Here is an 18,445-nt window from a genome sequence, read left to right as displayed (position 1 = left end):
GCATGGCTATAGCACATGGTTGAAAAGACAGCTGTAGAATTACTGACATTTATAGAGTACGAATGGGTGGCCAACTCTCCACAGCCTGGGCTGTGTATGGCTATGTACACCTCAGGACAACTGGGGTAAAATGTTATGATTTTGATCTCAATATCTTAACAGACAGTGCACAATTACTTTGAATGTGTATGATAACATAAGACAAAAAGCAGTTGGAAGCTGTGTTAAAGAAAGAGGATCACACCTGTTTCCCCACAAAGAGTTATTCACTGCGTCTTTAGCTGTTGTCTGCAAGGACCCCATTTTAACATGCGCATTGGAGGACCCTGAGGAAGCCTGGGAAGGGGAATAGTCTGAGTAAGTGCCTGAGGAAACGCTGTTATTCAGACAATGGATCTTATCTGCTTCAGACTCATCTGTCGACTCTGAAACAAAACACAGCACATGTTTTCAGGAGGTGGTGTTTGGAAACTAAACTCCAGAAAAATGCATTTTCAAATAGATACTATACACATATATGTGTGTGTGTGTGCACAAATACATACACAATATGTTTTAAAATCAGTGAAGTGCAGAATACGTTAAGTAACACGTCTATCTATGTGCATTACATATGCTTCCATCTAGCAGGCTGTAAGTCAAGTTAGTACCTTTCTTCTCTTTACCCAGAAGAACAAGCTTGGGTGGGTACAACGGAGTCTCTGGTATGGAAGGACGAAGTTCACCTATCCTCATCTCACTGGCAGGATGTCCAAAGGCATCCTGAGGAATACAATAATGTAGAGTAAACACAGGAAACAGAAACCACTTCAAACTGCAACGAACAAATATTTCAAAGCTTTTTTTCATGAATGTGACAACACACCGAAACCCCACCATAAGGGCAGAGATTGTCTAATTATGATGATTTGTCAGCTGAAAATTCTAATTAGTCCTACAGAAATACTTGTAAAATTATGGTGATGTGTTCATTCTGAAAATGTGTACAAAACAGATGGAACTCGTAAGATACACCAAGGCCGTGTAAACATTTTTGATCAGGCAAAGGTGACAAAAAATGCAAGCTGCCAGCAGAAATAAATAAAAATTTTGAATAAATATTTACTTCTTATTTCAGAAATAACTGTTCCTCACTCATTTGTGGCACAAGTCTTTCCACAGATTCAGCTCTCCTTATAGCTATATTTAATTCAATTACTTGTCTCTAAAGAGTTTTTTGCTAAATTAAAACGATTCAGATTTCAAACACTTCTCATTGAGAGTTTAGCAAATCTTGACTCTCTAAGACTTCCTGCACAATTGTTTTGCTGTTCTAGCTAGCAATAGGATACAAACTGAAAATAACATGAGTTGAAAAGTGGAAAGAAAGCTAGATGCGGTCTTAGAAAGAGACGTTTTAAATTAAAGCTTTTAAATCGGGCTCATAGGATAGCTAGAAGAAGGGAACAAAGACACAAATAGCCAATCTCTGACATTTCTTATGCCATCACTGGAAAAAAAGTTCAGAAATAAGAAAGATGCTACACCCAAAGATAGGTGACATGGGGAGACAGGGTAGGGGAAGACCCTAACTGGAGGAAGGACAGAGGTAACCCTGCTCTCAGGAAGGATGGGCAACACAGGAAACCCACGCTGGGGGCATTAGTGCATGGGCTCAGGGGAACATCACGGAGAGAGAACTGATGGAGATGGGCACAGCAAGACCGGACAGTCGTGCTAACTAACACCAATGAAGATCCTTGTGGGAAGGGGCAAGAGAAACACACGTTGTCTTGGAAGCAGGAGGATGAGCTGTGATTTTGTAAAGAGGATGCAAGCTGGGGAAGGAGGGTATCTAGTAAAAACGAGGATGTGTCGGAGAGGTACTAGGAGAAAATCCATAATTAGCAAAAATTAGGAAGGGAATAGTTAGGAGAAATATATTTAGGAAGAAACTTTCGCTAATGGAGACAAAATGAGGATTTCTGTACCCCGACATTATGTTGTTAATGGTACTCCAGTGATTATGGGTCATATGGTTTTGCAGAGAGAAGTCAATAAGGAAAGAGATGCAACATTTAGAGAAACAATAAAAAATGGAGTACCAAAACCAAAAATGCATTACCAAAATGTAAAATTCTACAACATTTTAAAACTTTATTTGATTTTACTCATAGGGTGAAAGCTTTGTGAGGTGTAGCTCCATTAACTACTTTTGAAATAACAGTGGAAACAAATATTTGTTAAAGCATTTGCCGTGTGATTTATCCTTGAAGAACATAATTGGATTTAAGAAACAGATATTTTAATCCTTCTGCCTTTGGTGTACTACTGGAGGTAGCACCATACCAAAACAGCAAAGAACAGGCATCTTCACAGCCCATTTAATTAACTCTGTCAATGATAACGTTTAAGTAAATACAGCTACATACTGATTCTTACATGATGTAATATAGTCAAGACTTTTAAACGCTTTGATACCCAGAGCTCCCTTGCGGTGTATGGTATTTCTCACATAACAGTATTGATGTACATACAACTTAAAGTGAGCGATAGTGCAATAGCGTTTTTTCAGTGCAACACAATCATTTCTACTGCAGTGTAGCAAACTTATCATGCAAAACCGTTTTTGAAAAATAACAAAGTGCATAGCATTCACAGAATGTGAAATTCCCCACTTTTGAAGCATACTGTATGCTTCAATTTTTATTTTATTATTTTTTTTTCTTTTTGTACCTCTGAGCTTTTTGTATGCTCTTCTTTCTCCTTCCTGTCTGGGATTTCCACAGTCGATTTATGAGTGTTGTCTGTATCAGACAGGTGACTCTTATGGAACTCTTTACTTTCTCTATCTTGCACCTAGAATCCCAATATTGTGCCATGAAACTTTTAAAAGTTATAAGCTTAAAATAAAACTACTTGCTGTAAGATAGGAAGAACCAGCAGTTCCATATTTGACATAATGGTGAACACAGGTTTTTATTTTAGTTGCATGATTTCATGAAGTTTTCTGCTATTCCTTCTTTCTTTCTTTCCTTCTTTCTTTAATTTACTTTAGCCTCTAGTCTAGCTATTCCAACAAAAATCTATACACTTTTGAAAGAATTAGTCTGGCACTTCTGAACATACCATGAAAGTGAAAGATGTAAAAAAAAACAAAATCATATTCCATTTACTTTTACTCTGCTTAACAGCACCCTTTTTCTTACAAGCCCAAGAACAGAAGGGCACTAATAGAAAAACAATATATATTTTTTTAATAGGACCACTTGCAAGAACAAAGGAAAGAAATAGACGCAATTGTGTTTTCTGAGAAGCTGTTCCTGAAGAGTAACCACAGAAAGATACAGGCAGAGGAAAGAGAAATATGTTGAGCTGTTTCCCAAGAGAAAATACACGGTAAAACCCAGCAAAATAACTGGGAAAGAGAAATATTGGCAATTATTCATGTTGACAACACGAAAACATCAAATTAAAATCTAGAGAGCTGTGGTTTTCAAAATAACCTAATTCTGAGAGTCTGTTTGCAAAGAATAGAAAGCTTCTGAATAGAGCAGACCTGGGCTCTGTGCAGATGCATCATGCATAAGGCAAAGGCATGGAGGACCATTAAGGATGGATCTATTCCAAAAGAACAATTAAATATACGTAGAGGGTTAGCAGCACTTCTGAACTGGAGTAGGCTAGGGCAATCTGAAAAATGACAAGCTGTAAAGAAATCAAGAAGCAAAGACAAATAAACAGATTCAGGCTAATATTATTTGGTCCATAATTTAGTAAAATTTTAATGAGAGACTAAAGAAGATCACAGAAAATGTAGCAACAGATGTAACCAGATAGATTTCAGAATATCTTCAGATACAAGCGAGACTAACTGAGACATAAATATTTTTCCCCAGAATCACAGTTAGGTCTAGAAGTGCAGGCTTAGAAAAAAGCCTCACTGAGCCACTTACCCATGTCACAGTCTCTGCACGTAAAATGGCAGTTCTTCGATCTCTCAGCCCTGTATGTGGATAGCTTCAAAGTCCCACTAAAAAGTCTTCTCCTGACAAGATCACAAACTGCAGACTGCCTGAAGCTGCGTGTGAAAGTCAGCCACAGTTCTGAATATGTTGCTAAGATAGCAGTTACCAGATTGACCTAAATAAAATTCAGTCGCTGATCCCGAAATGCACTGAGAGTCACCCAAAACGTGGAATTATCCCAGAAGAATGTGGAATGCAGGGTCTTCCACCTGCTCCCACACCTCTCCCACTCTTCTGCCTGCAGAGGCAGCTTCCAGGAAGGCCATTTCAGTAGCCATTGGATCTGAAGGCTGTCCTGTGTGTACAGGGTGTAAAGACAAGGCGTAAGTCCCACTAAAGAACTGAACTTGTGTGATGAGAATTTCTGAATGCGGATCTGGAATCTGAAGGTGGGAGAATGAAGGAAGCCTGCTACACGGCCCACCTGCAGGGGAGGTACAGCAGCCTCTGTTACAGCATTGTCGCAGTGAGCTCTCCCCTTTTCAGCTCCAGCAGGCATTCCCAGACATACAGCATGGCTTTAAAAGGAGACACAAACTTGCTGATCTGGTGACATAAGTACACGAGGAACAGACTGGGACAGGGATAGTTTTCGGGCTCCACACAGAAAGACGGAGTAGATCCTGAAAAATAAATTATTACGGGCAGGTAGGGCTGTTTCTGCCACGTCTTTCTGCTTTGCAGTCCTGTGGACTGGCAAGCACTTGGAGGAATGCACGCTTTAACCTGACCTGTTAGCTGATCAGAAGTACAGCCCACCAGATGCATCCAAGCACTGACCAGAACTTGCTACTACCAAAGAAGTCAAAGTCTACAAAGATGCATTTATTGTGAAAACTTCAATTTCCAGTAGTTTTATTTCAAATGGCTAAGCTTGGTTTGCTGACATGGTCAGAACTCTGGAAAGATAAAGCTGCAGGTTCCTATCCAAGCAGTTGTTCATCATGTACCGCAGCAGACGGGAGACCCTGTAACGTCATCCTCCGTTATAAACCACGGAGATGGTCTTGCTCAGTTCTGTACGTAGTCTTCAGTGTGAGGACAGAAGGCCCAGTACTGCTCTGAGTTACAACACTCTAACATCCGAACTGCACTCCCTGCGCTCTCCCATCTCTGGAGGAAAAGAGCTTCTGCCGCTCTCAGTCTAGATGGATATGCACCCAATTGCATATATTTCACCGGGGTGAACAGAGACATTCTCAGGTCTCTTGAAAAAGAGTCACTTTATGGTCCATCAGACATAATCCAGGCCTACATGCCCCGCGTATATGAGCTTGTACAGAGTGCCATGTCCAGACGTGTGATACTGCATCTCCCGGGTCCTCACTCAAGTGGGGACAGGCGGAGCAGCAGCCTCAGTGGGTCCGCTGGTGCCTTGGACTGATTTTATGGAAGGTTGGCTTTATCCTGGAGACAGTTCTGAATAATGCCTCTCCAATCCAGACACACAGATAAGGGCAGGCAGAAGTCAAAGTAACTCAAAATGAACTTTAGGACATTTGACATCTTATGTGGAGAAAAATCTCTTGTAAGCCAGACCTCCAGAACAGCAAAGCTTTACCTCCCTTCTCCTTTGACAAGAAGTCACCGAGGTCATAACCTCAATAAACATCCTTTGTACTATGGAGAAACCATATGGCAAAACTCTATAACGAAGATGTTTCTGCCTCCTGATTAAATATAGGTAATTCTGTTGCAAAGAGCTTATCATGATATGGCCTTAAAGCAGACACAGACTGAAAACCTTTAGGACATATTTCCCTCCCAGTCAAGAGAGACTGCCATTGTGCATCTCATTAGGGGAAAACAGTTCCCACAAGAGACACATCAGTTGACACCACTGAAGCCAGGCAACCTGGGGAAAACAAGTGTGCAAATCCTCCTGGAAAGGCAAGACGATCTTTTAGACAGTCTCTAAAAGTTTCACTAAAAGCAAAACAAAAAGAACACCTTTCTCCCTCTCAGCCCCCATTCCTCCAAAACAACCCAAAACCACGCAGGTAATGAAGTAAGAAGTTAAAAGGATTAACGTCTTATTTTGATTGGGATGAGATAAAGGTCTCAGAAGAGCCAGTGCAGCTGAGGCAGTATTTCCCTGGCTGTTAGCACTAGTAGCAGCACCAGCATCTGGACCAGATTACTCAAAAGACAACAATCTCTCCTTTTTACACAGTATTAATAAACCTGCTAGGAATTAACACAAAGGATGGAATGTTGCATGCTGGACTAGAAAAGACTTTTTTTTTTTTTTAAACAGAAAGCTGACAGTTATACAGAACCCTTTCAGATGATTTTCTCAGTCCATACATACCAAGAATATTAACTATAAAGATCTCAATTGCCTATTTGTGATATTTCTCAGTGATGCTCATGGAAAGGGTACAAAATGCACTAAGTTATCCCAACCTTCTTTTTGTCTAAAATGCACATCTTTCGCAATGACACAGGACAACAAAAAGGTTTATTTTAAATGGTGATTAATTAAGAAATTGCTTATTATTACCAAAGGTGGAGGATAATACAGGGGTTTTGAAATGTAGCTTATTACTCATTTCAGATTCTCGTTTTAATTATTTAGGAGCAATTCTGTGAAGACACATGTGAGAATTAATTGCAAGAGAACCCAAGAGAGATCAGAAAAGAAACCAGCTTATCTGGCTTCTGAAGATGAAAAAGTGAGCACTGCATCTGAAATCAAATTACCTCGTTATAAGAAAACTGTCTTCAGTCTAAATCTATGTCAGAGCACACCTGCATTTTCAAACTGTATTTTAACTTGAGGCTTGAGATCATGTCTCCTAATTATCTGAAAAGCAAATGGAGCTTAATTATGTTTTATTTAATGTGTTACAACTGAAATCATGCTAATGTTATTCACAAATAATTCCTAATTTTTCTACAGTTTCCCATACCTCTTCTTTATCATTATGCAGGAAGCCAAAGAGAGGAAAATGTGTACATGATCTCGCTTTATTGCCATAAAAGCTTCCCAGTAATGTTATTTGCCTGAATGACAAGAACGCTTTTTTTGTTTTCTTTAGTTGATGAGATAGCTGTGCTACTAGTCTTGACTAAGTACTAGGGAAACTAAAACCTGGAAAAAGTCTACTATCTTCACCATTGTAATAAAGGAAGATGAAAAATATGTTTATATTGATATGACGGAAATAGCTCATGCACTCACATCAGTTGCTTGTGGTAGAAAATCAACTAGGAAATTGCAATCACACTATTTAATTTCACTTCAGGAATTACTGCAGGGTCTTTAGCAATTCAACTTTTTTATAAAACACTTATTTTGATACTCTTGGATTAAACAGTTCATGTACATTCACAGAAAAACTAGGTATGATTTTTTTTCCTGTTGCAAAAGTGAATGTGTTTTTATCAAAGAACGAAATGCAAGAGATCTGTCTCTATCTTCTTCTGTACTAAAATTCAGTATGCATTCTACATACTGGCGAATAACGGAGGCTTTGCTAGGCTTTGGGTACTCTCAGAACTCTGCCATGGCTGTTAGCTGGGACATAACTCCCTGCTAAGGGGCTCCTCTTGGGCGACAGCAGCAGAACCAGTACTGCCACCTGTATCTGAAGCACCGTGTTGCCAGACACAGAGCCATGAGACCTAACACCCAATGGCTTTGTCAGACAACTCTGATTCAAATTCCAGATAGTACATATGTGGTCTCAGTAGGGTTCATTAAAAACATCAGAAACCTGTTAAGAATATTTAAGTTCAAGGTCAGTTGATGCACAATAAACTATATGTATTCAGCAACAACAACAAAACACGTAAACACTCATGCCACAAGACATAAGTTTGTTAAAAGGCCAAATTTACACAGTGCGATAGAGTATAACTGGTAAAAAAGAATAATGGTAGAATTTAAGATTTCACATTTAGATAAAAACATTAATGATTTAACTTAAGTTTGAAGTACTAAGCAAAACTATGCATAGATTTGAAGAAAGTTTTCTGAAGCCATCTTAAGTCAAAAATAGATATTCTTTTAATAAATGGAAAGGTTTAACTTTAAATAAAATGCACAGTGCTGACAGTGCAGCTACAGTGACTGCTGTATAAGTGTGAACAGCCAATCTGTTAAGGGTTCAGAAAACTGAGGAAAAAAAAGTCATCCATACCCAACCAGCCAGAGACAGGGATATTTCAAAGACAGTGAACTTATCATAATATTTAAATAACAAAGAGGTGAAAAGATAATTTGATTTTTTTCTTTTCTCATTTATTTATTTTGAGTATTAGAGCTTCATAAAGATTTGTAAGAATTGAGGTATTCCTGCAGATCTGTCCAAGCATTTTATAAACTATCAAGAAATACTGCCAGAGTAAGAGATTTCCCCTATTTATAACTTGTGGCTACACAAAGTAAGTCATTAGTATAAATGTGTCAATGAGTAGACATCCTCTGAGATCAAACTTCAGCTAATTACAACAGCTTTGCACAAGACTGTGTAGTACTTTGGAATTGATCTTTTACTAACTATATTTATGTGAGAATAGAAAACTTTGTCACTATGCGTACTGATCCACTTCTGGCCAAAGTATTAAGGGCTAGATTGTGCAACTCATTGAAAAGTACTGTTCGGGGGGCACCTGATCTTAAGTTCCCTGCAGTCAAAGAATCACTTCTGTTGGTTTCATTAACTTTCGACAAGGTTTATTGGCTATGGGGGATTGGACTAGATGATCTTCCAAGGTCCCTTCCAATCCCTAACATTCTGTGATTCTGTGATGTATTACATTCAATGGGATAGAAGAAGCAGAACCTAACGGCATAGCAGTGTCAGACAGAACAAACTGACTTGTCATTTACATATTTGATGCAGAGATAAACTTAAGTCTGATGTGTAAATCAAGATCAGGTCCAATCTCCCACTAATATGCAAGTCTCTCATATCATTAAAATTTAGGAGAGTGCTGGTGTATATCAACACAAAAATTCAGATCCAGCTAGATTGAAAACCAAAAATTCAATCTGATAATCTTAGTAGTATTGAGAAAAAGAGCAACTCAATATAAAACTAGACTTACTTTACAGAATTAAACTAGAAACTCTTAGATATGCAGTTCACAGCAGATGTAGCATATAACTTGAGGGAGTTATGTTAAAACCCCGTCTTGAACTGTTGAGAGGAACAACGATCCTTTTACATTACCTCCACTGAAATCTCCTTTGGTGCCATGGGCCACTTGTGCTCATACTTTTCTTTCACAGTTTGTTCACTGTTCGCAGTTGGTGCTGTGTTCTCAGGCCGTACTCCATGGCTTGTTTTGCCCACCAGATTTTGAACTGATTTTACCATATTCTTTAAATCCTCCGGGTATGGAGTGGGATAACGTTTTAGATTTATTTCAACCTGAACATTCATAAAAAGAATTAAAGCACAAATACAAAATGAAAACAGCATGCAAACTAAAACCATGGTTACAGTACTATGCCTAAGTGCAAATTCCTCAAATTTTGAGTTAATCTATTTGAGGTAATTTGTTACATATAGCTACCTTCATGGATTTTTAAGTTCTTGGACTGAAATTTGCATTCAGTTACATTATGGAAACCTATAATGGAATTTCAGTGACATAAAATAATGGATGGGAATGCTTCCCTATAAGCTTATCTTTCACCCTGTGAGAATATTGTATTTTAATTCTACACTTGACTTGAGAGTACTAACATATTAAATCACACTTTTCCAAAACGATACTAGTGTAAATGAAGAATTAATTTAGCCATGTTCAGTGTACTGAATTAATCTGAATTATCTATAACAACTGAGAACAGAATCTGATCTACTGGGAGCTATTTGCTCTTTGAGATGGATAATGTACATACATACACTCAAGTATATGAATACTCTTAAGTATACAGAAAATACGGAAAAACAGACTCAAACCACTACAGAGAAGTCACCCAAAGTCACACTGAATAGTCCTTTGACTGAAAGACCTATTGTTTTGTTACAATCATCAACATCTTAAGCTTATATTTTTTTATCACTCAGAAGTAAAGAAACATTGTATTCACCCAAGTCCAAAGCAACCCTAATTTTAAGACAATTTTACAGAATCTCCGGGTTGAGTGAAAGGGGAAGAGGGACATGACATGACGCTACCAGCAAATTGCTCAGAGGTGCTGCAGATTACCATGTCAGGAGAGATCTGAGCAGGAAAGAAGACATACATGGTGCTGACCTCTCCTTAAACCTCCCCATTGTGTTACAGACGTATTTTGTCTGCTGCACATTGCACCCCACCATGAGAGGAGATGCTGAGGAACCAGAAGAGCGCGTCCAAGCAAAGCATGAGCTCAGCAAGGCTGCTCGGGCTGTGCAGAGTGGGCATTTGGTAGGTTTGCCCCTTGCGGCCAGCCCATGGCGGAGGCCTCCCCCTCAGCGCATGGCCCTCTCCTCCATGGAGCATCTCCTGCCCTCCCGGCTCCGTCCTTCCCTCTGCAGACCTGCGCTATCTGCACTGCCTGTGTCCCAGCTGGGACGGGTGGGTGAGAATCGAGCACCAGCTCCGTGGCTCACGTGGTGAGACAGAAAAGGCCTGCAGAGCGGCCAGCCCACTGCCAGGCAGGAGTTATGGCCCCCAGGCACGGCCACCTGAAATCCAAAAAGTGCTGCCTGAGCCTGCCGCTCTCTTTGGGCCAGGACTTGGGGTGGAAATGCAACAAAATCCTTCAGTGAAGGAAAATTACAGCTCCCAGGGCAAGCTCTTTGTGTCAGGATAACCGTTGCTGTATATGAGGCTGTGAACTTTGAAATTACTCTACATTTGCCATGTGATAAGTAAGTATTTAGAGGCATTTACCACAAAGATGCTTTTACCTGATTGTGTATGTGAGATAAGCAAAGGGAGCTTGCTTTTAATAGCTCACTATACAGCCACTGAATTTTTGTAGGTAACAGGTAATTTTGGATTCAAATGAATATGGTCTGTTGATGGGAATATTTTAGAAGCAAGAGCATGATAAATTTGGAAAATAAAACTATATGAAATACTAGCTTATAAGTCTGAACCACAATAGAATAAACATTACAGATAATAGATTCCGACATGACCTTAACATAAAACGTTAAAATGTATGACTATGATGTCATATGTTAATAAAGAATTTCAACAGAAAAAAGAAATTAAGTCTGTAAAGCTTTACTAAAGCTGTGGTTGATTTGCGGTTGAAAGAAATCGTATTTGGAGGTGGCCTAATTAGGCAATAGCTTTTTCACAAAATCCGAGCCATGATTTAAATGCAGGTTGTACAGACAAACATAGCTAGAACTCAAGTCATAGAGCAGATCCTCAATAAGTACTAGTCAAGGAAAAATTAACTGAAAGACTTTCATGCGATAGGCAAGTCAGACAGGGATTTCAGTAAGAGTCTTATATCACTATGCATATAACTATTACACAATAAAAATACTGGCAGTTGTGGTGGGTAATATCCAACAGAAAGCAGGCATTTACATCACCGATTTAGAATTATCATTACAGTGGAAATCTGCACTCCCTGTCAATGCAATTCTTTAATGTTTTAATGCTACACCAAAAGTACCATGACCCTGAAAAGAGAATTTTCAAAGTTCAAAATTCTTTATGGAAGAATTTATTGAATAATTAAAATAATCAAATCAATGTTATATAGTTTGGCTGAGAATTCAGTTTTAACTGTGAAATATAGAAAGGAAAAACTATTTACACTTTTATAAAATGCTAACATTGTTTCTGATTACCACCTATTGCTAATTGGTTAATCTTCAAATTCATCCCATAAAGGTCTGATGAAACTGCTGAAACTGCAAATGCAAAATACTCCCTACAACCAATTGCAACACATGGATGGACTGACACACATTAAGTTCACAAAAGGTTCCAGAAATTAGCTTTTAGCTCATGTGCATGCATCTAAATGAATGCTTGTGAACAGTTGAATCAAACAACTCTTTATGGCACTTTTAGGTTCATTCATATATGCAGATGAATTAGCCTTGCTGGAGAAGAGCACACACATACCAGAAGGATGCAAGTAAGTGTTTCTACCCTATTAATTAAATATTAGATCTTTTTTTTTTTTAATAGCTTGGGAAAAAAGGGTGTTTTCCATCACCCACATACCTACAGTTTTCCTTTCAAAGTCTGGTAAGATTTCCTTGTTTTGAGCAGTGTTATTTCCTCACTTTCCATTTTTACAAACTTACAGGTATTTATGGGTATCTGGTGTACACACAGTGAGATATAAGAAAGGAAAGATGCTCTCTTTAAGAAACACAAATGGGAGAAGTATCCGATCAGCTTCTAGCTCCTTGCTTAACTTTTCATTTAATAATTCTTCTCTGTATAAGCAACGACTATGGCATCTGCTGCAAAACATAACGGTTTGGTTTGATGAAGAGATACTAGGACCATTATAGAGAAGAGGAACATTGGATTGGAGCACCTCTCCTTCGAAGACAGGCTGAGGGAGCTGGGGTTGTTCAGCCCGGAGAAAAGAAGGTTCAGGGGAGACCTCATAGAGGCTTTCCAGTACCTAAAGGGGGCTACAGAAAAGCAGGGGAGGGACTGTTTGTCAGGGGGTATAGTGACAGGACAACGAGTAATGGTTTTGAACTAAAAGAGGGTAGGTTTAGATTAGACATTAGCAAGAAATTCTTCACCATGCAGTCAGTGAGGCCCTGGCCCTGGCTGCCCAGAGGAGCTGTGGCTGCCCCATCCCTGGCAGTGCCCAAGGCCAGGCTGGATAGGATTTGGGCATCCTGGGCTGGTGGGAGGGGTCCGTGCCCATGGCAGGGGGTTGGAACCAGATGGTCTTTAAGGCCCCTTCCAACCCAAATTATTCTCTAATTCTAGAATTCTGTGATTCTATGATTGTATATAGGAATAGAGAAATCTCATGCAGAAACAGACTTGTATATTACAGCATTGGTATATCCACTCTCTATGGATGAGAGGGAGAAGAAGTAAGTAAAAACTCCAGAAAATATATTTTAGTGTTGGACTCTTCCCCCCACACTGATACGAAGGATGAAGACTGTCTCAACCTTCATCAGGCCAAGACAAAGCATTAGGGAGACCTGCAGCCCCGGGGACCACGGGTCACCCACATGGTACAAACCGCTCCTCCATGACCGGCTGTGCCACGGCTGCCCTCCTCATGCCAGGCGTGAGCAGGCAGCCCAGGAAGGAAGCACTGCAATCGGAGCATCCACAGCATCCTGAGCAGCTCTGGTGCTGTGTGCCCAGGCCTGGCGTCACACCACGCCATGGCAGCTGCTCACAGCACGGCACAGGCCAGCTCCTATCTTCGCTAAATGCTGTTTCTAGGAAACCTGAAAATATGGTGATAAGTCTTGGCTGTGTTTGCCTCCCCATTTTCCATACAGCAGATGGCAGCATTGGAACTCAAGTACAAGAACACCATTTAGTGGACGAAGGATATCATTTTTCTACAAAAACAACTTACTCGAAGGAAACATTTGTTTCAGTCATTCATAGAGTTCAGAAATATGTTAAAACCAAAATGGCTAAGTGACATTCTATTGCATTTCGATATTGAGAATAATGCTTGCAACTAGCATATAATACAGTTAAATTCTTCTATGATCTTAGAAACTTATATCTATTTCCCTGTTAATATTTCAGTTATTTTGCATATTTTGCAGATTTGGACAGCCATACTGTTAACAGTTAAAATTATGATAAGAAGTAGTGAAACAACATAAAACTCTCCCTGATGCTCTGCTTTCCATACATGAGCCATAAATCTGCAGTTCACCTGGGGTAAAATTTCAGTTTCATCTATTTATCGTGAGTCAAAGATTGCTTTTTGATTTCGTTTTTCTGTTTTGCTAAGTAGTTTTTTACTTTGCTAAGTTCTGTTTTGCAGTAGAGTCAATTATCTCTAGTTGCAAGACTTGGATGAAATTCGTAATTAGGGAAAATATTAAACAAAAAATCCAAAATTTCCAAAAATATCTAAACCAGATGTTAACTATTTATTGCTAATAGTATTGTTCTTTTTAAAAAATAAAATATGATTTTAATATCCTCATATGATTTTTGTTTCTGGCAACACTTGTTAGGTTGGGTATCCTACTGCAGTTCAAAATGTGCATTGTAAAGTGTTTGATCTGGGGTAATTCCTTTATGTTATTCAAAACATAGACATTGACATTTTCAAGGTTTTGATAGGTTACAAAATTGATGAAGGATACCCCCTCTGGTGCACATTCCTGCATAACTCCAAGAAGTCGCAAAGTGCTCATCAACTTCCACATTGAGAGGAATATGGAATATAGGGCCTAAATATTTCTAAAGAATTAGGTGGCTGGAGGGTAATTCTAAGTCCCTAAACATTTTGTGTTAATTTTGGCTTAGTGGTAAGACACCTGTCACATTAGAACCCAACACTAGGGTTCCTAATTCGAAGTTTTGCTGTCTAGACAACAGCAGTCTACCTGGTACTGTGTACTTCAGGGAGAGCAGGTATGTTCTTCTTTCTTAACTGCTATACTTGAAACATGGTTTCAAGTATTTTCTGCTTATTTATAAAACAGAAATAGTTCAAGATCGGTATATTGGACCCAGTCCATAACACATGAGTACCAAAAAGAAAATCAAACAGAGCTTACCTTAACTTTCCCTGCATTTTCCTCCTCTTCCTTTTTATCTTCGAATTCAAAGGCAACAGTCATACGTTGCTGTCTCTGCTCCTCCCATAAAGTAGGATTAAAACTATCACTGTCTGACTGGAAATCTACAGTTAAATTGCAAACAGCAACGGAACAGAACAAGGGATTAGTGCACTCAGCAAACGATTGGAAATGACCTAAAAAGACAAATTCTTAGTGAATCCTATAATCTTGGGTGACTGTCTTAAAACTGTTGTGGGGGGTAATGAAAGTATTAACCGACAAACCACTACAAGCAAGTTTTAATGCTAAAATCAGGAGGAGAACGGTGGAAAGCAAGAGGGTTTCAGGGCAGAGGGGAGTGGGGTACAGGGACTCCAACTTAACGGGGGTATGTCAGGAGCCAAGCCCCCAGCCGGGCCGGGCCCAGAGCTCCGCACCCGCACGTCTTGGAGGTGCCCCCACCCCAGCTCCCTCAGGCCGGCCCAGCGTCACTGCAGGCCGAGCGGGCCCTGCTCAGCTCCAGCTAGACCCTCGGCTTCTGCCCCACACACACTTCATGACCAGGCTGAAATCATTTATACGAGGACATTCTTCTGAAAATGTAAAAGAAAACGTAAATCCTGAGATTAATGGACAGGAGCCCTTTGTGTGTGACAAGGTATGGGCTGTTACGTGTGCGCTGCTGGCTTTACGTGTCAGAAGAGAGACACTCATACACAGAACCACGTCTGAAACCCCTCCCTCCCTTTTATCTCCACTACCTGAACAAGCACTGTTCCTGCCTGTGTAGGAACTGCTGACGATGTTTTACCTTCATCACTGCGGGGTTGCTGGGGAAACATGTAGTTAGTCAGCACTCTCTGCTTTGTTTCTGGGTGAGCCTCCGTTTGCAGTGGAATGAGAGCCTTGGACTGTACAGGAAAGGCAAAATAAAGGACTGGTCACTCAGAGCATGTGAGTTAACCGAAACAAGATTTTAGTATGTGATAAATAGATAATACAGGAAAAACTAAAATTCTGTGCAAAAATAATCCTCTCCGTGGACTAAAACAAGTGTTAGTTTGATGGAAATTCTTACTCTCCCATTTCTCACCTCTAGTCTGCCTGTGATTCCCACCAGGGCCACCTGAAGAACACTAAACATCAGAAATATTGAATGTGTGTTCAGAATGGCACCAGTGAGGAAGCTACGGGATCAGAACAACTGAGCTGCAACTGCACAGTAGAACACGCACATTACGGCTGCGAATTGTTTTAAGCCAAGGTTAACGACAGATAAGTTCATGATCGCTGTTGGTTCAGCTGAGCGTGACCCTGGCACAAGCTACATGGAAGCACCTTGAATATTCAGATTTTACCATTAGGTTTTACTTCAATTGATTATTTTTATTGCCTTGCTCTAATGTAGGAGTGACTGTCACAATTCACAGAATAGAAGTTGATCTAAAATTCATCACTGAAAAGTCAAAATGCTGAAAAAATATTGTATATTTAAAAAGAAATATATGTTCTGTGGCTGAGTGGAGGTGTCATGCAATGTTAGTTTTTTGATGCAAATAAGAGTGAACAGGAGGAGAATCCTAATTTAGCACTTTAAAATTTACTCATAAGTTTCTATTATCTCTCCCGATTAGTCTCCCCTCCCTTCAGCTTTACAATTCTTTGATTAGCTATACAAGCAAAAAGTAAATTTAAGGAGAAATGCAATAAGCAAGCGCTGATGTAAATCTATTGGCTGCAGTACACTCGGCTTTGTCTGGGGGCCCAGCTGAGTGCTACGTGCTGGGCAGGAGCCCGGAGGTTTGCCTGGTACCACTACAAAGACACAGCCCTGTTTGCGCTGCTCTGCACGGTTCTGCCCTCAGCCACGCTCAGCATGGGCGGATGCGCCTGGTCTGCAAACAGGCAGCAGCAGAGCCAGAGTCCCTGTGGCTTCTTCATCCAGATAAAAGGATGGATTCATTTCCAGTAGCATGATAATTACCCTGATCAACTTCAGTTAAGGAGGTATAATATCTGATGTTGGGCATTATTGTAAGGTGAGAAAGAAGAGATTATGAGAATTTATTGCAAGTATTAAAAACTGGTAGGTATGTTGAACATTTCTAGCATGTTATTAATTGAGATTTTCTCCACTTAAAGTCACATTCTGGAACCGCAAAATTATTTTATCCACCAATACTGGCCAAGATCGATGGGGGGCTTATTTTAGTGCTCAGATGCTGGCTAACTGTTGCATTTCTCTGTGTTTGTGTGACAAAATTTCTTTAAAAATAGAATCCTAAAGAATGTATAGTAGTGACATGTAAACCAAGCCCCTTGGAACTAAGAAAGGCATGCTTAAATTTAAAAGGAACTTAAATGAGAATTTTCTCTAAAACGAGATTAGGAGTACTTGTTCGTCTTCTACATTTTTAAACTCCCACTGACTTTAATGGAGTTTAAAATACACAGGAATGGAAGCATGGACAGGAAAAGGCAGAAGACAAAAATGTAGGCATAGATGGAATATGGAGTGGGACAAACTAAGAACAAGTCTAATAAAAAAGTCTTACCTCTTGATTTTCTATTTGAAAAACATTCTCTTGATAATTCTGGACTTTATTTACTACTATATATTACTACTTTAGTCAGGATATAGAAGGTTATTTAGAAGCAAGAGGTAATAAATGACAGCAAGGAGAATCTACACCTTGGCATGAAAGCAGCAAGCTGGACCGGGACTAAACGCTTCTAAAATTCTACTACAGTCATGTATTAAATTCTACTACAGTCATGTATTAAATTATAGGCTTCATTTATGGCCCTTGCTTTACTAAGTACTTTACCTAGTACTTTACTAAAGAAATTATGAATATTGAAAGCCATTACCTGGTTGTCAGAAAGCCACAAAGCTGCAAGTTCTTTAAGTTTAGTAAAAGTGAATGGTAAGTTCTTCAGTCTGTAAATGATAATGGAACAACATGAACACTTAATTTCCACAATAGTTCCTTTTTAATCTGTATGCTGAACATTTTGTCTCAATCATCCAGAAATTGCTATCATATCTTTATTTTCTCTCACATTTTATTAAAACATAGTAATTTACTAAGGGGATTCCCCTTAAATTGCTTCCACATTAACAGAGACTTTTGGATTCTAAAACTACTGACTTCATTCCCTAGAGGTACTAAGGAGATACCAGTGTTTTGCCATGGCTGTAACATAACCAGCTTATAACTTATAACCAACACAAGTTACAGCTTATAACACAGAAAAAATCGCAGTGAGACTTATAGCAAAGTCCTTACAGTTTTCAGTGTAGTTAAAATAAACCCTTTTATTTATCAGTTAAATTTCTGAACACAAATTACTCAAAGATAACTTAAAAGTCACTTTTGCAGAAATGTTAGGAATGAAATTAAAATCAAATAAATCAAAAAAAATTATATGCATGAACACATTTCCTAAAATAATCTGCATGTGGGAACAGGGAAAACATGACTAGATACTTGTGGAAACTTCATTCATGTTTTTCCCAGTAAGTAACTCATTCTGAACATATTATTTTTACTTTGCAGCCTGTACTAAGCCAGAGAGGGATGTCCTAGTCACATCCTGATATCCTCCATCTTTGTGTTACAGAAGGTTAAAGAGCTGGAGGAGTGTCGAAAGAAATGGACCAGCCAAAGGACTGACTACAAAGACAAAATCTAAATGTGATTTAACAAAAAGAAGAGAGGAAAAGCCCTTCTCTGAGAGAGTCATACAAACTGATATTGTGGGGAGGACTGACAAATATGT

The 18,445-nt window shown here is 39.3% G+C and overlaps 1 protein-coding gene across 20 annotated transcripts in view; it reads right to left on the bottom strand.

Annotated features, from left to right (window-relative positions):
* Positions 1 to 18,445, bottom strand: part of LRRC7 (leucine rich repeat containing 7) — a 180,470-nt gene that overhangs the window by 27,966 nt on the left and 134,059 nt on the right. For 19 of the 20 annotated variants that reach the window (XM_083846790.1, XM_083846813.1, XM_083846792.1 and 16 more), the window contains 6 exons: positions 17,534 to 17,603; positions 15,474 to 15,573; positions 14,660 to 14,784; positions 9,188 to 9,388; positions 651 to 762; positions 245 to 425 (listed from right to left, as the gene is read on the bottom strand). In XM_083846790.1, coding sequence (XP_083702916.1) covers positions 245 to 425; positions 651 to 762; positions 9,188 to 9,388; positions 14,660 to 14,784; positions 15,474 to 15,573; positions 17,534 to 17,603 — 789 coding nt within the window. Of the gene's footprint in view, positions 1 to 244; positions 426 to 650; positions 763 to 2,715; positions 2,839 to 9,187; positions 9,389 to 14,659; positions 14,785 to 15,473; positions 15,574 to 17,533; positions 17,604 to 18,445 lie in introns of all 20 variants that reach the window. The other variant, XM_083846807.1, reaches the window with a different exon arrangement.

The sequence above is a fragment of the Anser anser genome (assembly GCF_964211835.1).
Source record: "Anser anser genome assembly, chromosome: 8".
Lineage (NCBI taxonomy): Eukaryota > Metazoa > Chordata > Aves > Anseriformes > Anatidae > Anser > Anser anser.
This window is presented reverse-complemented; position numbering and strand designations above follow the sequence as displayed.